The sequence below is a fragment of the Amphiura filiformis genome, chromosome 19, assembly GCF_039555335.1.
Source record: "Amphiura filiformis chromosome 19, Afil_fr2py, whole genome shotgun sequence".
NCBI classification, from domain to species: Eukaryota; Metazoa; Echinodermata; class Ophiuroidea; order Amphilepidida; family Amphiuridae; genus Amphiura; species Amphiura filiformis.
This window is the reverse complement of record NC_092646.1, coordinates 8,145,052-8,166,105: the sequence shown is the minus strand read 5'-3', so window position 1 is coordinate 8,166,105 and position 21,054 is coordinate 8,145,052. Positions and strand designations below refer to the sequence as shown.

Below are 21,054 nucleotides of genomic sequence, written 5' to 3'. Positions count from 1 at the left end.
TTTCTCCCCCTGTGTGGGCGATTAAGGTGATACATCATCAACACTGTGACTGGTGGTGTGACTGTGAAACAAAGAGAGTAGATCCTCTGAGTACTGACATAGAATTTCATCCCTGCATAATGCTATGGTAAATTTGCAATATAGTGATCTCCGCCAGTTATTGGCAAAAGTCAGCAATCAAACGAAAATTGGCATCTTTAAGAGATGGGGTATGAACGTTTGGACAGTATTTATTTTGGGACATTAGAGCACATCAGACATATCGAATTGCATTCTGAATACGAAGAATGTCCTACTGATATCAAATAATTTTGATTTTTTTGAAATTTGCAATGTAATACACATTTTATGGAAAATCATTAACAATTGATATTTTTGATATTTAACAGTACTCGAAGTAAACTTTATAAATCTGATGATTTATACTTGAAGTGTATGTAGGTGGGATGAAAAGCCGATCAATTGAAAATTTTGACCTTTGGGGAAAAAATCCATATCTTCAATATGAAAGGTCAAAATTTTCAATTGATCATCGGCTTTTCCTCTCAGCTACATACACTTTAAGAATATATCATTAGATTTATAACATTTACTTCGAGGACTGTTATATATCAAAAATGTGAAAAATATCAAATTTTAATAATTTGTCATAAAATTTGTATTTATATCGTGAATTTCAAAAAATGAAAATTATTTGATATCAGAAAGACATTCTTCGTATTCAGAATGCAATTCGATATGTCTGATGTGCTCTCATGTCCCACAAAAAATTCTGTCAAAACGCTCATTCCAGATCCCTTAAGTTTGAGCACCTCAAAGGTTTGAACAACATGTTACATGCAAACGCAAACAATCATGCACATGTTTTAAAATTGAAGTTTGCCTGGAACATGGCAAAATAATCCGGTGGTACACTATTTTGCTTTCCGTGAGCAAAAAGCAAACAGCAGAATTGGTACTCTTTGGGTCTAATCTCTTTGGGTGTATGGCTGATCATCTAATATGTGCAGACCTGCCAACATACCAAAGTCAGAATGAGTGAAATTGAGACCAAAACTTTGTACATGTACACAAACCAGGTACCGTACTGACAAATTCAAAGACTTCAGGTGTCCAATACATTCAGAATTCAGAGAAGGTTTTGCAGGTCTGAATTTATCACAATAGACTAATAAGAATGCAATAGCAAATTTTAAAGTGACATTTTCATCATTTTCTGCTGTTCTTACATTTAAATTTGCCATCACTGAAATTTACAGAAAACAGGACTGTCCCTCATTTTCACTTTGGTAAACCCAAATGAGGGACAGTCCCTCAAAATGAGGGACAGTTGGCAGGTCTGTATGTGATGTGATCAAGCAAAATCAGTCAGAAATATTGGTTTCAAGATATAACCCAACAAAGGAAGTATTTCCTTTTGTTTTGGAAACTCGTTAACTGCTTAAATCTTTTGAACTGGTTGGCCCAATTCAATGGGGTTTTCTGCAAAATGCAGCTTTGCAAATAATCTTTACAATCCTATAAGGAACTGAAAATTGAATATGTTGACTTTGACTTCAGACTGATTTTGCTTGATCACACCACTTATTGTAAAGGATAAACAACTAACTTTTGACAACCACTGACTGAACTGACTTTTTAACCACAAGTCACTGGTTGACCTCCAGTTGTTCATCCCTAACACCTGGATAACATGATGTTGTTAGGCAAGAATAACATCCAGTATGTTCTTGAGGCCCTAGAACATGTTTAAAACAAAACTCCCATATAGAAGGTTTTGCTTTAAACATGTTCAGGGGTCAGTGACACATAAAAGGTTTTTCCTGCCCAATAACGATGATCAGGTTTCATTTTGTGCTGAATGGTATTGGGTGCACAAACACATGTCTCACCAATGACTTCACATCTTTCTTCCCCACCTGAAATTCCAAATGATGTTATTAATTAAAAGACACATGAAAAGGGTAATAACAATGGGATTTTTGCTCCACATTTCGTTTGTTATGTCAATATGTGATCTGCTCCCACGAAATGAGTGTAAAGTCGCAAGCTGGGAGTTTTGAGGTCTATGTTCCAACTACATGTATTGAGTTTCTGTTCTTTGTTTGGCAGTGGTATGTCACTTTTGTAAATGGGGACATAATCGAATACAGAGTACAGTATATTATGTCCCAATTCACAAAGGACATACCACTGACTATACATGTGTCTTCAAACAACCAGCAGCAACTCAACAGTTGGAAGGTCTCAAAACTCCCAACTTGTGACTTTCGCTCATTTCATGGGAGCAGATCAAATATTGTATATAACTTTGGACATATTGAAATGATTCGTATACTTCAGTACAAAATGGAAATGAATTGTTGACTTTTCAACAAAATAATTTAAATAATTCCTACATTCAACAATATTTATGTATCGTATAATTATTGTTGATCTGTGAAAATAATATTAGTTTTGTAACATTCAAATGAGAGTGTCCCTTTTTTTTCTACCTGACCTTTTTCAGAAATTCCATTAAGTCTTCGCAGGTAGACCTGAGAGGTCATTTAACGTCACGCCATGAGCACATCATTTATATTGTTACTGTGAATTACACAGATGTGTGCAGCAGCTAGACAAAAAGGCTAAGGGATTTACTGAAAAGGTCACTTACAGGTGAGTATAAGAATCATTTCATTAGAAACAATAACATTTAAAGGTGGGTGATCTAATTGTAACAAATAAATAAATATATAAATAAAATCAAATTAAAGAAAAAGGCATTATGCAAAAAAGTTGTTATGATTGTAAAATATAATGCATGAATGGGTGCAAATGAATGTACAACACAAGTTAGCTCACCATGTACACAAATGATGGTGAAATATCCCTATGATGCTAAAATAAATATGCAATGGTAATAATGGTAAAAATCATGCAGGTATCATGCCATGATGTGACCACAAGAAAGTTATATAAAATAGCTGCAAATTGTTGTAACTGTATAGTGTGATATATTCGCTGGGTCAATTTTTTGTGTTTTATCAATTCTGCAGGATCAGAAGTTCGCAACCAAGTGCAAGAATCCTTTCGGATCCTCCCATTGGAATTTTGCAAGAATCCATGGATTCTTGCCATATAACTTTGTATGATAAACTGAAATATTTACGAGAATCCATTTAGATTCTTGCAATTTTGTTGACAAGAATCTTTGCAAGAATAGATTCTCGGATTCTCGTTGAATATCTGACCCTGTTCTGGACAGTTCAGTTGGTCTAAAATTCATGTTTCCAAATATATTCACTAAACACTATGTATAATAAATATTTTCGCAAGCTTGAAAATTTAAGGCTGCCAGTACGGACACAGAAAGCGCGAAAATTAAAGCCCGTTAAAATTTCCCTCTATACAGTACAATAGAAATAATTATATATGATTTAAATGGCAGTGATTTTAATGATCATATCAAAAGTAAAAATATGATAATTCATAACAGTCAAGATGATACTGCTCTTTGATGTGGCAGTCATCTCATAACAAACAGGGACTGCTTTTTGAGGAGAGCGAGAGCAATCGCTCTCCACTGCTCTCCTTAAATCTGATATACATGTAGGAGAGTGATTTTTAACTCTCCTTAGTTGATCATTCTCTCCTTACACTATTGTAAATGCTCTAAACAACTCTCCTTGAAGGCCAGAAGAGCTATTTAATTCTCTTCTGTAAATTACAAAAGACAGTCCCTGAACAAATGATAATTAATATTATATCGTTGCTGGGCAGGAAAAACCTCCCATGTGTCATTGGCCCTTGAACATGTTTAAAACAAAACTGCCAAGAGGTTACAAAGGAGGTATTGCTTTAAACATGTTCAGGGGCCAAAGAGACATAAGAGGTTTTAGCAACGATATTCAATAAAGTGGTACTGTACCTTTGGTAAGCTCGCCTCCTGTTGGCAGGCAAATGAAAGAAGAAAACAAACAAGACAAAAAAGGCATGATGAAAATATGCACAGCAAACTGTAAATCTAATGAAAGTGTAAACGCATGAAAACATATAATATGAGTGTTTTACTTATGTAAATTTGTACATACACACCCAGTTTTTGTCCACATGGCATATACTTAATACACAAATCTTTTACACAATATATAAACTGAGTGAATAACAAATATAAAATGTCCTTGATACTGTCAAAAGTTCCTTAAGGTTTCCTTTAAAAATAGTGATTGAAAAAAAAAACACCCCTGACCCAAGATTACAAATTTTTTTTTTTGGCCTAAGCAAGAATTTTTGAGGGCCATTCTTGATCTTAAAACTTTGTGAAGCCATCGCAAATTTCTGCAGGCCCAAATATACAATCCACATCAAGCTATAGAATGGCGTACTCTAGGACTAGAAAAAAGCTGTAATTTCGGGGACCCATGCATATTTTTAATGTCCCTAGGCCCTTGGACCCACCTTATTTCGAGCCCTGACTATCCTCAATTGTCTTACCTCTGTTTGTGAGCTAGTCCTCTGTCTGCTAACCTTGTCTGTGGTATCCTCTACTCTCTTCATCAGTTCACATAGTAACGGTCTGTTCCTCGTCTTGTCCGACTCCACAATATTAAGTGATCTTGCCAGGTTATCACGACCCTCATATTTCTCAGTCTGAAATTGGATTATTTCGGGAAGAAATAATTTTGTACTATTAGGCGATGAAAAAAAGCATGCTCTACGGGCGGACAGGTATTTCAAGTAGGGTCGGTCAGTCCGCCAGTCTGGCCTGAAATTTGGGTCGGCATTCATTTGTACAAAAACCTCCCCCCATTTCTTAAAATCTGGGTCAGTCGGACCCATATAAAAGGGGTTTTATTTGTTGCCTTACTACAACACCATTGTTATCACTGCTATGATTGTCCTTTGACCTCAGCGTTACCAAGTTTAAGTTTGCTAGTAATGATACTTTAATTTTGGACACACATACAGACAGAAATAGTAATTGCATCTAGTCTCTTTCTGAACAAAGTTCAAGCAAGACAAAAACTGTCATAGTCAGCAGCTGATGTTTTACAGGTGGTCACAGTGCATGTAATTAGCCAACCCAAAGTATACTCTGTAGCTACAAATGTATGTATTCAGGTGTTTTGTAAAGAAAATGTAGTACTATTTTTGGGCCCTGTTGCTTATAGAGTGTATGCAATAAACCAACCGAAACGGTATCACAATTGAAATGGCAGCCATTCAGGAGGACAGTTCTACATGTAAGATAACTTAAGATGACAGAGGGACAGGTCTCTAGATCGATTCCACAACCATTCATACCTATCACACATTTTATTGTATTATTATGCGAATTTTCCCATGGTACCTTTAATATGGAGGACAGAATTTTATTCAAATGAGGATGACTCTGTTATGAGTGACGTTGTATTGCATACCCTCTATCTACTTTCAATCATGTAACACATTTAAAATATTCGCGAGGCCACATACGTTTATACTATTAAACAAAACACGCTTTCATGAAAGTCTGCAGCCATGTATTCTGATGGTTAAACAAGCATAGATTAAAGAGTTAACTTAAACAACACATCTGGTTTTTATTCATAAAGTATTTACACAAGCCCAACATTTCATGGCATAACATAATCCATGATAATAAAAGTGTCCAACTTGCCAAGGTCCTGACCAGTGTAAAAGAACATTGTGATACATGTATGTAAGGGCAAGGTTACCACATCCTTAGTATAAATAAAAGTAATTGCTGGTATTTAGGTCCTGCACAAACCTGGTCAGTTGGCCTGGCCAATGATGTTAGACCGTTAAAGGTGTTTATGTTTTACTACAGTTTAGTGAGAGTTTATGTAGTTATCTACAGTAAGGAACTAAAAAAAAAAGTTTCATGATTGATAAAAATAATCCTCCCGACCGACCACATCTTCTACAGAGAGGTCAAGGACAACCAAACAACCTTTTTTGGTGTTAGGAGCAGGAGCACAGTATTGGTTTAAAGTGGAAGCCCCACTTTAGGTTCAAGTTCCTTAGGGAATTAGTGAAGGTTAGAATTTACATCCATGTAAATTCTGTTCTGTCTGTCCTCAAAGTAACAGGTGTAAGTGAGTTCTTCTGTGGTGAACTGGCCAAGCGGGGCTTCATGTTTAAACAAAGTATACTTACAAAGTTGGTCTCCGGGTTGAAGACAGCAGCTGTAAAATCCAAGTTGAAGTACTCTAGAAACTCCCGCACCAAACTTGTTGCCAGGAAACCTGCAGATTTCCAAATTAAATATTAATGCACACAAATGATCAGCCAATGCATGAGCACATTTTGGCCCAAAGACCATGAAAAAATAACTTAACACTAGAGCAATGTAGGATATATCACACTCAAATGCATGTAGGGGCTTTAAGGGAAGCTATGAGTACTTAATTTGATTGTTCTCCTGAAGGTGCACACTAACAGGGTTGCCAAAAGATTTCAGCCTCAAATTTCAGGGTCAAATAATCAAAAAGTCGCCCAATTTTTCTCTTTACCATTGGTTTCTATGGGGTATGAAACTATCGGAAGTCATGGAGCCAATGTTGAAAAAGTCGCACACAAATTTTTTCTTAACCATTGGTTTCTATGGGACAGGAAATTGTCAAAAGTCGCGGAAAAATCTTCAAAAGTCGCCCAATTGGGCTACCAAATTGTGGGTTTGGCAACCCTGCACACTAACCTAATCCTTCAGGGCTTAGACGTAAAAAAATAATTGTTTGATTCAGCGTAACCCGACTGACCCCTAAGATCCCGACCTACCTACCCTGATTTTTTTTCATGTTACGCCAATCAAACAAACTTTTTAGACCTTATACACAAGCATCGAAGGTTTTCTCCATACACTGGCTGACTGGCAACGCAACCACAAAATGCACTGAATTCAAATCTGCCACTGAAAAGTCCATCATGGCGTTATTCTCAACCTGAGAAGAGACTTTACCTTCTTTGGATCCTGTGAATTTATTGAGTTGTTGGTTAACAAATGGAGCCTTATTCTGCAACGTATCCTGCTCTTCCAAAGCTAAAAATACACTGGCACGTAATTCCGCCTTAAAAAAAAAGACACAAAAGACAAAGGAAAAATAATATTAATATATAAACCCTCTCCATGCAAACAAGTTCCAAATTATCTTAAAAATTCAAAAAATTTCAAACATTCCCTAGATACATTTTAACCGTAGGATCCTCAACCATACATGTAGAATCCTCCACCCTTTTCCATTCATTCATTAATTTTTCATTCATTCATAAATTTATTATTTTTCACACATCAAATAGCAAAAAGCTAGAATACATACAAAATCATAATTCAAGTGAGAGTGAAGGAATCACAGGAAAGGCCAAGAAGAGGCCTGAAAGTCTGTGATCCCTTGATTGGTTAATTCATCATTTGACATGGCAGCAGATTGTCACTTCAATGAAGTAACAGTAAGCTGTCATATCTTGATACGAATTAACCTAAATACATGAAAAATAACAGTTAACAATAGTAAATAAGAAAACTATTTATGTGTACTACCTCTAAAACCATAGTGATAGAGTTTATCAAGCAATATTGTATGGTCTATAGTATCAAATGCTTTTGATAAATCTAAAAAGACACCTGCTGTAAAATTGTCATTGTCAACAGCTTCAGTAACTTTGTTAACCAAGTCAATCACTGCCATGTGCTGTGGTTTTTTTCTAAAACCATACTGATGTTTGTATAAAATGCGTTTGTATACTAGGGTGCATCAAATGACCCTCAATTTTCAATTTGGTTAATTTCAATAGATCATTCTGTCCCTATGCGCTGGGTCTATGTATAAAAGTTTGTTGACCCTTGTACAATTTCAATTAGCAGCTAGCAGATGTTTTAATAAAATCAAAACTGTTTGGTCTCAGCAGCTGTAATTACACGATCTGACAGTATGAATGATCCTCTTCGATATAACATTGAAATAACATAATTATAAATAACAGTGCGTTCAGGACACAATCCTTCTTGCCGCATTTTAGATGAAAACAAGCATATTTTCGTGTGTGTCCTAAAAATGCACATCTTCATACTTTTAGTCAAGATTTCAATTGTCTCGAAAAGGATATCATTCATACTATCAGCCCAGGGGGCCATTCAAATATGAAAGTGTACACATACATGACCATATTTTTTTTAACACCCCCTAAACGAGTTTTACCCTACCTTGCTGGTATTTAGCTTAACTCATAATTTACCAAAAATGTGAAAAGGTACCCTAAACAAGTTGTTTAGTTTCAGAAAACTACCCTTATTCTTGAAAACCAGTGTTTTTAGACCCTGTGTCACACGCGTAACTTGCCTTGCCTAAAAAAACACCCCCTCTTTACTTGTTTTGTTGGTCACGCATGCATACAGACCATTTATATGAGTACCCCCACCACCCCCGGACTATCAGCTCGTGTAATTTCAGCTTGTGAGACCAATCGGTTTGCATTTAGCGGATATTTTAAAACTTCACAGTAGCTTCTAATTGAAATTACACAGGGGTCAACAAACTCTAATGTATAGATCCAATGCAATAACTTTAGCTCTCGGAGGCCCCACTAGACAATTTCAGATTCACTTCAAATTTTGCACAGCTTACTTTTATGATCATTGGCACATTTTAAGACAAGGGACAACAAATTCTGTTACATGAGGGGCGTTTGATGCACCCTATTATATACCGTACCGTCCATACCCCAATTCATGACGCATGACCTTTCCCGAAGGCACCATGTCAACAATGCCAAGAAAAGTTGCTTTTTGCCTTGTAAAAGTATGTAATTTTTCGTCATTTTCTGCTAGATTCCTTTTCTCCGATTGGCACCAGATAAATCGGCCTTCCTTTTACGCGCTATTGACCTTTTCTGTAAATCCCAAGCCTTTACGAGTACACCCGAGAACTCGTCATATATGACATCATGCCGACATGAAATACTCAGTGACAATGTCGATGTACGATAAACGACTGGATCATTCATGTGCGCAACTGCGCATATCGGCGTGACGTCAAATGGCGAGTTCTCAGGTATACTCACAAAGGGCAGGCTTACAGAAAAGGTCAATTAACCAATCAAGGATCGTAATCACAGCGGGAAAAAGTGGGTAATTCGGTAATCTCATTACCGGGAAGCTTTTACTGCCAGCGGGAAATCTAGGGCAACTTAGCCTGAAGTTGATGTGAATGGATAAGCTTAACCCATAGAAAATACGTACGCAAATTGCCCAGGCAGAATTCTCCTGGTTCGTCATGTTCGTGGTTCCCACCGACAGTTTTGATCAAGTATTACGGGATGAATGATATAACGGAAGCCAGCAAAAGCGTTACCGTTAGCCTCCACTACAGGGCTACAGTATGCCTGCCACATCCACATACTTTTGCATAATACGGAAGGTCGATTTGTGCCCATAAATGTTTAGGCCTATGTTAAACTGTATGTTATACATATTGTACAGCTATCATTTCTACCCTATGACGAACCGACATACCTGTAAATCAAATTGCCCGCAAAAAACTGGTCATCGCTGGTATTTTTCATGAAGAAAAACGACACTTTTACGCCGAACATGTCCAAAACACGCCAGCTGACGTACAAGCCTCCCACGCATGTACATAAACAAGCCGTGTTCATTGTTTAATTGTCACCTGCAGCTGTTCGCAAGAAAACTTTCTGCATAAAATTACCTGGGGTCGTTATCAGGCCTGAGACACACTGGCGCTAGTTTGAGGACAGTTACAGTGAGTTACTAATGTCATGCAGAAAATGTGTGATGGGTCGCCATTTTGTGACTCGTGCAAGCTAACACAAACAAATTATTGGACTTAATAATCTTTTCAAGTTTTAATAAAACGGGCATCTATCATGATAATATTACATTTTATTATTTTATTATTTGAATTACATAAGCTATGTCAATTTTGTGTCCATGTTAATTTTTATATGGATTTACCTGTGTTGAATTTAAACTGTTGTGAACGTGGAGCTACGCAAACTGGCAGGCGATTACCCACCATGCAATGCGAATACACGGAAACGATCCAGTTTAGGATGCATCACAGTTCCTATTGTGTAAACCGCCCATCCAACCATCGTGTGCACAGGATTTGTGCTGGAGGCTAGTTAATGTGCACAACCAATGCGCAGAAGAAGACCTTGATACTAGGCGGAGCTTACGTTTCACAAGAATGATTGACAGCTGTGAGTAGGTGAAATTCTGTTCTGTGATTGGTACAAAAATATGGTTCTCGTATAAATGAATATATTATCCATGGCTTCAAAATTAGGAACCGTTTCTTCCACAGAGCCCTATATAGGGCTCTATGGTCTCTACTCATAGAACCGTAGAAGATCTGGCCAGTGACGACCCTTGCGAATCAGGCTATTTGTACTGCGTGGCCTCTCATCCTTTATTTAATATCTCTGGTCTTGTCACGCTGGTAGTGACGTGTGATGTGTCCAGCCTGGATATAGGGCTACAGGCCCTTCATTATTACTACGTATTTAGCCAATAATTTGATGGTAGAGTCTAACTTTGCTTGTGTTGCTTCAGGGCTCAGAGGGAATAAAAAAATAGCAATTGTGCGGGGTTTCCCAATCACAGCGATCGGCACAAAAGGGCGCATTACTTGGACTTGGACTTATTGCTTTCCTCCCTCGGATCCTGAGAACCTTGGAGCTAGCAGCCGTTTCACCATGGAAGTCCATATGCCTCTGTTTGTGACCATACTCCTTGCATTGTAGATTGATGTAATCCCAAGTTCTTGGCAGCTGCTTTTTATGTTGTCAAGCCAGCGCTTTGGGGTCTACCTCTAGGCCTGTGTCCAGGTATTCTACCTTCAAGGGCATGTTTAGGGTATCTGTCCTTTGGCATCCGTACAATGTGTCCAAAGTAGAACAGTTGTTTGGCTTTGATTTTGTCTAGTATTGTGACCTGGCTGCTTGTTGCCTCTCTTATCTTATCGATGTGTTCCGTAGCCTATCTCTTCTGGAGACTCCCATTATCCACCTTAAACAAGACATCTCGAACACCAACAATCTCTTCTCGTCTCTTTTCTTGAGCGTCCAAGCTTCCGCCCCATATGTTGCTATTGACAAGATTAGCACCTGGTAGAGTTCCATTTTTGTGTTGATACTAATTTCTTTTGACTTCCATATTGTGGTTAACTTCCGCATGCGTACATTTAATTTCATACACGAGGTCGATGCATTTTTGTAGGGCAGTACTCAGGGCTGGAAAAAAAGTTCAACATGGGCGGAGCTAGAGTGGTAGACAAGTTCTTTTGCGAGTTGAATTTCCGAAACTGTCGTGGTATTATACTGGTTAAGGCCAATTACAATTGATTCTTAGTTTCCTGTTTCCCGCCCGCGTCCAAAGTAGAGAATTGCAAAATATTTAATTATTTTATTTATTTTGGATTTTCTCTTTAAAAATAACTTTTAATGACTACCATTTGCTACTTTCTGACTTTGATCATATCATCTATAAGGCCACGTAAAATTAATATTTTGGTTCTCGTCCCTCCCTCCTCAATTTCTGGGATTTGTCAGATTTTTTTTTTTTTTAGATTTGTCAATTTTTTTAGACTTTGGAATGATTTATGAAATCTTCATACATATAAAATAAGTTTATTAGAGAACAAGCATCACTTCCAAGTCTTTTTGTGGTACTCTAAGGGGGTTTATCCTCAGAATCTCACATTTGAAAAAAAAAAAAAAAGAAGGGCCTCATCGTTTCCTCAAGCACTGTTGGAGAAGACCGAAAACTACTGACAATGCTAATTTTACATTGAAAAAAAAACAAAAAAAAAACCTCCCTCCCTCATCAATTCATGAAAATCCTCTGGACGAGAACCAAAACATTAATTTTATACGGCCTAATGATGAATAAACATAAAACCTAATTGTACCATTACTTATGTATAAAATCAAACATAGTAGTAAAATAATTAAATGCACGCTCCTTGTCAAAAGGGGTTGATGTAGGTTGTGACCACTTGTTTTAAAATAAAGAAAATAAAAGATAATTAATAATTAATAATTAAAAGTCGCCTCATCCCTGGTTTTCAACCATGAAACAGGAAACTAAGAATTAATTGTGAAGGGCCTAAAGGAGGATTTTGTGATCCTAGCATCCTCTTTTATGACATTTTTCAGTACATATCCACGAAAAAAGCCTATTCCCAAAATTTCAGTTGATTCCGATTTTATGCGTTTACGAGTTATGCATGATTTATGTGTATTACACTGCTGCATAGACAATGCGTTGTAATTTCGTTCTGGTGCACCAGAACGAAATTCAAATTTCATGATATCTTTGCAAAACGAATTAATCTGCAAGAAATATTTTGTACATAAACATTATGTAGCCAGAGGTTTCCAGTGATATAAAAATCTCCACTTTTTTTGAGAAAAGTGGGGAGATGATGGTTAGGCCTACTTTGTGAGTAATTCATGTTTAACAAAGTGCTAATTGTGTTCATTTTTTAAGCTTATTTAGGCTCATTTATGACTTGTCATTTAAAACAAAACGCAAAAATGTTGCACCAAATCGCGCCATTTAGCCTGTCATTTTTCAAAAATTTTCAACATCAGAGGGGGGCACATCCCCCAGTCAGACTCCCCGGTCCCCCCTGCGCGGCGGGAAAGCCGACTTTGTCGGCTTTACGTTCCCGGGAAACTTTGCATTTTTTACAGCCCTTATCGTAATTTACAGTAACGTCAGATTCGATAAAGTCTAAATTATCTGTCATTGTAGTGTCAATAGTGTCATTTGCTGCTATTCCTTTTCTCCGATCAGCACCAGATAGATCGGTCTTCCTTTTACATGTTTTACGCGCTATTAACCTGTGTAATAAAAACCAATCAAAGATCGTAATTGACAGTGACATCAGACACGATACATTCTCTTTATCCCTGTCTTTAATTATACTACACATGTACAGTTGTACTAGCTATGGCTGCTGAATTTTGCACCTTTCGGAAAAACATTGAAAAACAAATGCTAATTTGTCACATAAAAACGAAATGCCTTGATACAAACCCTGATTTTTCCAAGAACTCCGTTGTTTTCCAGTGTTTGTGCCACCAGATCTCTCAATTCTGTGTCTTCATCCGCTGACATTGTTGTTTTTTCTTCTTCGAATTTCACAGCGTATAATTCCGCAGCTTACTCACGAACACGAATTCAGCAGTTGTGGAAAGTTGGGCGGTATTGGATACTCGATGCATCGATACTAGCACTAGTCGAGCCAAGTTTGGGCGCTATCGATACCCGGGTATTAATGCGATAAAGTTTTAAAATGCCAAAATGGGGAAACTTTCCCCGGGGGGGGGGGGTTGCGGAGCACTCACTAAAAATGGGTGACGGGGGGATGTGCGGCCACATTGACCCCCATTTTTCAACTCGCTCTCACGCAATGACCCCATTTTTTTGTTTTACTGAACTTCTCGCAAGACCCCCTTGTCACCAAAAGACCCCCTTTTTTCCAAAATTTTCAAATCGTTTATCAACTTTTATTTCTTGACCCAAAAGTTTTCCCAGTCTCACTGAATGACCCCCTTTTTTAATCAGATTTTCCCCAGTCTCACGGAACTAGACCCTTTTTCACCCTTCTTACTGAAAGCCCCCCCCCCCCCCTTTTGGTGTCTCTCACCGAAAGACCCCTTGTACGCACATCCCCGTCACTTCCAAAGTCGAGTGCCCCCCCCCCCCGGAAACTTTCTACACTGCGCTAAAAAAAAGTATACTTAGGCCTACACTTGGAAGTTCAGGCCCCGGGTTCAGGCCTATGTACCAAAATTTTCTTGCAGATTAATTCGTTTAGTAAAAATATCGTCATATTTGAATTTCGTTCTGGTACACTCTAAAAACGATCTTATCATTTTTGAATGGAAACTTGTCAAATTTGATAAGGGAAACTATTCAGATCGGGATATAATATATTTCTCTTCAAAGTAAACAGATTTCTCTTGAAAATGAATCGGATATTCTCATCAAAATGACAAGGAACTCATCAAATTTGATAAGATTGCCTTGCCTTTAAAAAAATGAATAGGTCCTTCACTGTTCTTGTTAAATATGAATAGGTTCTTATCAAAAATGACCTAAAATGAAATTTGAATAGTTTGTCTTGTCAGAGGGGGACTTACAAGAATCATTTCAAAATGAAATGGGTAATCTTTTCAAATAATAAGTTGGACATCTTATCAATTTGAAAAGTTACTACAGAGGCTCGACTCCGGAAGATTTTGAATATTGGGTCAGTCCATCTCAAATCACCTAAGGGGTGGTGCAATAATTATGTGTACCCCTGGGGGTGAATTCTCAAAATGGTCTGCCAAAATCGCTTGCCCCCTTTGGCCGTGCCAAAAATCTTTGCCCCCCTTTCGACGTGCCAAAAAGCTTTGCCCCCCTTTTGACATGCCAAAAATCTTTGCCCCCCTTACACATGCACGATTTTGGGGAACCCGAATTTAAAACATTAAATTGTCTTATCATATAATGCGAGCGCAGCGAACAGGAAATTTTGCATATTTGAATGTGTTCCTAATGTTTTCCTACGCCTTTTTAGGGCGTAATATAGAAACAGTACCCAAAATATCTGTGCCAAAATTGCTTGCCCCCCCTTTCGACCTGCCAAAAATCGCTTGACCCCCCTTTTGACCTGCCAAAATGCTTGCCCCCCAGTAGTAGGTTTTTGCCGATTCTAACACAAATGTGTCATTTCCCGTGTAAATCGCCCCCAACCATCAAATACACATAAAATCACAAAAAACCCGTGTAAATCGACTCAACCACCAAATACACAGTAAAATCACAAAACCTGTGTAACTGCCGTGTACACAGGATTACACAGAAAAACATCCTTGCATTTTTAATTCACCCCAATCCAAATTACACAAAAAAATTCCTCCTGCATTTCAACTTATCCAAAAAAAAAATGCAGGGGAAAAAATTCCCCTGCATTTCAATTTATCCAACAAAAAAAAAAAAAAAAATGCAGGGAAAAATTCCCTGCATTTTTAACCTCTTCATTTTATTCATTTAAGAAAAAAATATTTAAAAAAATAAATATAATAAAAAATGGAATCATTCAAAAATCATTACAACGTTAAAAAGAAATAACTCTCGAATCGAAAGTAGAAAATAACCGTCTGTTCGTATTTTACAACAACCAGTGGGTTCAACTCAGTCAAAAAAATCCAAACAAATTTTACAAACCCGTAACATTGCAGAATCGTTACAATGTCGGTCTATGTAAAGAGTTGGGAATTCCGACAAATAAGGGTAAAAAATATAGTTCGGCTTATTACCAAAAAATAGAGAGAAGTATTGTATGGCTTCAAAAAATATTACGAAAAATGAAATCCTCATAATAATTTGATATTGATTTTTTTTTGAAAATAAAAAAAGGGTTTAAGAAAATAAAAACATTGTATATAATAAAAGAAGATGAGAAGAATACTAAAATTTTCATCGAACGCTAAATGGGAGCGTTTTAAAAAAATCAAGAGTGAATATACGGTAAAGGATCTACGAGCCATTGCGAAAATGCTGGCCTGCAAGGAGATTGGAGACACACCCGCAAAACCGATCTGATAAAATTTCTTCAAGAAAACTATGTCTTAGATCCGCTGGATGCTCCGATACAAAATATCGATGTACCCAGTCTTGAACCAACGCCGTATACCACCCCCGCGCCACCGCTGGATGCTCCGATACAAAATATCGATGTACCCATTCTTGAACCAACGCCGTATACCACCACCCCCGCTCCACCCCAGATAGAAATAAAGCCAACGCAAGATTGGTCATTCTTGGATACCCCCAAACCACCTCCCAGACGAACCAGATTTCAACGAAAGATTGCAAAGCTTTACAAACAGAAGGAAAAACCTTTTTAAATTCAAGAAACCAAATCTGCTCTCAATCGATTTACTACTCAATACAAAATTGATGGAAGATCACGTTATGAACCAAGAACCTTTTAGCAGCAACTAAACAACCTGTTGTGAACCTTTTAACCAACAATCGTCAAACAAAGGTTGTGCTAGTTCTTCGCTGCATGATGGAAAAGACGAATCTCCAAACGGGAGAACTTATCACCAAAGAAGCCGTATTTACCTCCACTACGGATGTTAATCTGGAGGCAACTGATCTTGATGAATTATACAAAAGGTGGTCTGAAAGAATTTTGGAAAACATTGCGACATTTCAAAACAGCGGAAGCGGATGGGTATTCAAATCGATCGTAGACTTGAGCATTCACACAGTTAAATACAAACCGATGAGTGGTTCGTCATACATTCCGACTCCAAAATATCTAGCCAAAAAGAAAGCGATCATCAATCTTAAAAATGAGGACAACCAATGCTCCAAGTGGTCTACCACTCGAGCCCTCAATCCAACTGACGATAATCCAAATCGGGTAGACAACAATCTTATAGAACAAGCCGAAGAGCTCAACTGGGATGGTATCCCCTTTCCAACCTCCCCTAAAGATTTTGCCAAGTTTGAAAGGAACAATCCTACAATTTCCGTTAATGTCTTGGGATACGCCGAAAAAAATTCATCCAAGAGGTTGTACAAAAAAAATGAAGTCTACCCGCTGAGAGTAGGTGCTAGCAATCGAAAACACGAAGTTATTCTTCTTTTAATTTCGGGCAAAAATAAGGATGGCCATGACACCCAACATTACTGCGTCATCAAGAGTATGAGCAGACTAATGTCGTCACGAGAGAGTAAAAATGGTCATGCTAGATATTATTGTATGCGATGTCTCACGTCCTATATCTCCAAACAAAAATTGGTGAAACATAAAGAGCTATGTCAAAATAATGAAACCGTGAAAATTGAAATGCCGGATCCAGAGAAGGATTCATCTCAGTATTTTAAACATCATTTCAAGTCTCAGAACGTCCCCTTTGTCGTGTACGCCGACTTTGAATCTTGTCCAGAACCGATTCAAACCTGCCAACCGGAAGTTTCTCAGAAGACGACGAAATACCAAAAGCACGAACCATCGGGCTTTTGCTATTATATCAAGTGTTTCGATGACTCGGTGTACACTCAAGAACCAGTGATCTTCACCAAGGAATCCGAGGACCAAGATGTGGCTCAGATTTTTGTGGAAACTCTAGAGCAAAACATCAAAGAGATCCATCAACAATTCAAGTTCCAAAAGGAGATGATCTTTGGGGAGCAAGAGCGAGAGATCTTCAAAAAATCCACCCACTGCCACATCTGTAAGGATCCACTGACTCCCGATGATAAAGATAATTACAACGTCAGAGACCACTGTCACTATAAGGGAACCTTTAGAGGAGCTGCCCACAATATCTGCAATATGAAATATAGGAAACCAAATTTCTTTCCCGTGATTTTCCATAATCTAGCCGGATATGACGCTCATCTGTTCATCAAGAATCTTGGCAAGACCGAGGGAGAGATCGACTGTATTCCTTCCAACGAAGAGAAGTACATCTCATTCACCAAGAAGATATTGGTTGACACCTTTACCAATAAGGAAGGAAAAGAAGTCGATGTCAAGCGTGATCTCAGATTTATCGACAGCTTCAAATTTATGGCTGCTGGACTTGGCAAACTAGTCGAAAATTTAACAGGGTATGAAGATGCGATCAAAACCTTTGTTGGAGGAAAGTTTGACACCGTCAAAGATTATAAGAAAGCTTATCGAAAACGGACTGGAAAGAGTCTTACGCATCAAGATTATTGTCATTTGTTGCGAAAGAACAATTGTAAAAATCTTCAGCAGTATTATGAAGATGAACAACTTCAGCTGCTCTTGAGAAAAGGGGTGTATCCGTACGATCACGTCAACTCTTTGGAAAAACTCCAGGAGACTAGTCTTCCACCCAAAGACACCTTCTACTCCAAACTCAACGAAGAACACATTTCCGATGAGGATTATGAACACGCTCAAAAGGTGTGGAATACCTTCGAGATGAAAACCATGAGGGAGTACCACGATTTGTATCTCAAGTCGGACGTTCTTCTTCTAGCGGATGTTTTTGAGAGTTTTAGGAAACTATGCTTGAAAAATTACAAATTAGATCCTTGTTGGTACTACACAGCTCCTGGACTTTCCTACGACGCCATGCTGAAAACGACGGGTGTAAAATTGGAACTCCTCGTGGATTATGACATGGCTATGATGACCGAAAAAGGGATCAGAGGTGGGGTTTCCATGATATCAACCAGATATTCAGAAGCAAATAACAAATACATGGGATCCGATTACGATCCGAGCAAGCCCTCCAAGTATATCCAATACCTCGACAATAATAACCTTTATGGCTGGGCGATGAGTCAACCATTGCCAACCGGAGGTTTTGAGTGGATGACTCCGAAACAGCTAGACTCTTGGGATGAAATCCCATGCATTCTTGAAGTGGATCTGGAATACCCTAAGAAGCTACACGACCTCCATAACGACTATCCCCTAGCTCCTGAGAGAGTCACCGTAAACAGGGTGGAAAAACTCATTCCAAATCTTGGAGATAAGGAAAAGTACGTCATTCACCACACGGCTTTGAAACAATGTCTAGACCTTGGACTCAAATTAACCAAGATTCACAGAGGAATCACATTTAATGAGAGTCCCTTTATGAAAAAGTACATCGATCTGAATACCGAGCTTCGCAAAAATGCAAACTCGGAGTTTGAAAAGGATTTTTTCAAACTGATGAATAACGCGGTTTTTGGCAAAACTATGGAAAACATCAGAAATCGCGTATTGATCCATCTCGTGAATTCGGAACACAAAGCCATCAAATTAGCCGCGAAACCCAACTACGAGCGAAACACAATCTTTGATGAAAATCTTATAGCGGTTCACATGAAGAAAATCAAACTGTACTTCAACAAGCCGATATATCTCGGAATGAGTATCCTGGATATCTCAAAGACAATGATGTACGACTTTCACTACAATTACATCAAAAAAAAGTACGGAAACAAAGCGAAGCTCTGTCTGACAGACACGGACTCGCTACTTTATGAAATCGAGACCAAAGATTTCTACGAGGATATCGCTCAAGACGTGGACCGCTACTTTGATACTTCCAACTACCCAGCTGATCATCCGTCGGAATTCCGACGGGAAAGAACAAAAAGTTCCCGGCATGTTCAAGGACGAAGCCGGAGGAAAGCAGATAGTGGAATTTGTTGGACTGAGAGCAAAGTTGTACTCTTTCAGAATGCACGAGGGAAACGAGGAAAAGAGGTGTAAAGGAGTAAGAAAGCGGTCGTCGAAAGAAAGATTACCTTCGACGACTACAAACGCTGTCTCTTCGATGAGAAACCTCAGACGAGAACGATGAATGTGATTAGGAGTTACAAGCACGAGGTGTACACTGAAACCGTTAACAAAGTCGCGCTCGATTCCAAAGATGATAAGAGAAGCATACTTGAGGACAAAATTCACACACATGCACACGGTTACTGTGTTGAAAAACTTGAATAAGAAATTTTACTTCAAAACTCTGTCGGTGGCAACTGTGTACCCTCGGGTACTATCATAAGCTCCTGTCTAACAAACGCTCTTTTTGGTGCACCTTCACTCAAATAGTACAAAATTGGATCACCCGGTGTCCTCACGATACTATCAACCGTGTAAGTTTCAGAGACCAAATGGGATCGGTTGCGCGTCTTCTCTCACCTCCTCCAACTCTCCGGGAGCGTAAAGATATCTCAATCTCACGTTACCTGGAATTTTAATCTCATTTTTCAACTTCTGTGGAGCTGAAGACATCGTTTCAATCTTTTTCTTCTTGATAGCATCAACCGGTTTCATTCCTATCAGCCGAGTCTCTTCGCTGTTCAAAGCTCTGATCACATCCGGAAGCCTACCCACCCACTCGGTAGACCTCACATTTTACTGACCACGAGCTTCCATCAGTATTTCCTGCGAGTACTGATGGCCAAACAGTCTTTCAGCCAAAGTTCTGTTGAATCTTTCAACAATTGCCTGAGCTCTATGTTGACCAGGCAACCCTCTTCTGATATCGACCTTGTGCTTTTTCATCACTTCGTTCACTTTGCCCATGAATTCTCTTCCAGGATCGACCTGCAGAAGCTTCGGCCACTTTAAAACTCGAGAGTAAATTTTTTCAAATGCCTTAGCCACCTCCCCAGATTCCTTCGAGCTCAGAGGCTCAGCTTCCTTGTATCTGCTCGCGACATCCACCACAGTCAACGCGTACTTGTAAAGCTTTTTTCCTTTACTCGGTCTGTCGTGAGGGAGAAACAACAAATCGGCTTGATGAACTTCATTAGGTACACTTACGTTAAATTTTGCTCTGGGAATGTACTTCGGAGGTGGTAGGTAAATTTGCCACTGAGTCTGCTTTTTAAAAATTTCTAGCTTTTTCTTTCGTCACTCCAGCCTCTTTCGCCAGCTTGTCTATCGCAGAAACACCCTTCCAATACCCTCTCGGACTGTAGTAAACCTTAGACATTTTAGTTTCAGCCATCTTTTATTTTTAGCCCGATTTAAAAATAAAAACAGTTTAAGAAAATCCCGGCTAATAAAAAAACAGTTTAAGAAAATCCCGGCTAATAAAAAACAAACAAAATGGCAAAACAATCAAGCATACTGAAGGTGGAATTTGAGCACTTGTTAGAAGAGCAAAAAGGATCCTCAATTTTGAAATGGGTTGAACTAGAAGAAGGTGGAATTTACGAAATTACCAATTTTGAGATCATGGAAACCAGGGTTGGAAAATCCGGAGTTATCACTCTCAGTGATAACACTCGAGTTTGGAGTTGTTCTACCCTAACAAAAAGGCTAGAGAACTTGGACTTGGACTTTGGTGAATCAATAGCTCTTGTTAAACCCACGGGCAAAAAGAAAGCAAAACAACCGGGAACATGTACCACAGTTTTGACCTTGTAGTGAAAGAGTTGGAATATGATGAAGACTCAGACTAGACGTACAGTCTACCATAACCAACAACAAAAAATCCTCTTTAGACATTCAGTCTAAAGGGATTTTTTTATTGATAAAAATGAATTGTACGAGTAAATAC

At 38.4% G+C, this 21,054-nt stretch overlaps 2 protein-coding genes across 2 annotated transcripts in view; one reads left to right on the top strand and one right to left on the bottom strand.

Moving 5' to 3' along the window:
• Positions 1–13,179, bottom strand: part of LOC140140872 (uncharacterized) — a 30,824-nt gene extending 17,645 nt beyond the window's left edge. Inside the window, exons 1-5 of the mRNA XM_072162618.1 lie at positions 13,046–13,179; positions 6,944–7,052; positions 6,142–6,230; positions 4,477–4,632; positions 3,911–3,928 (exon numbers count right to left, since the gene is read on the bottom strand). Of these exons, the coding sequence (XP_072018719.1) occupies positions 3,911–3,928; positions 4,477–4,632; positions 6,142–6,230; positions 6,944–7,052; positions 13,046–13,126 (453 nt within the window). The 5' untranslated portion in view covers positions 13,127–13,179. The remainder of the gene's footprint in view (positions 1–3,910; positions 3,929–4,476; positions 4,633–6,141; positions 6,231–6,943; positions 7,053–13,045) is intronic.
• A 2,894-nt stretch (positions 13,180–16,073) lies between these two features.
• On the top strand, positions 16,074–19,256 carry LOC140140361 (uncharacterized). The gene has a single exon (XM_072162121.1). It carries the CDS (start codon positions 16,074–16,076, stop codon positions 19,254–19,256), a length of 3,183 nt encoding a protein of 1,060 aa, XP_072018222.1.
• Positions 19,257–21,054: the final 1,798 nt, after the last annotated feature.

Bases quoted from the DNA above. Each gene is read 5' to 3' on its own strand.
- LOC140140361 (XM_072162121.1), top strand. From the start codon at position 16,074: ATGGAAAAGACGAATCTCCAAACGGGAGAACTTATCACCAAAGAAGCC.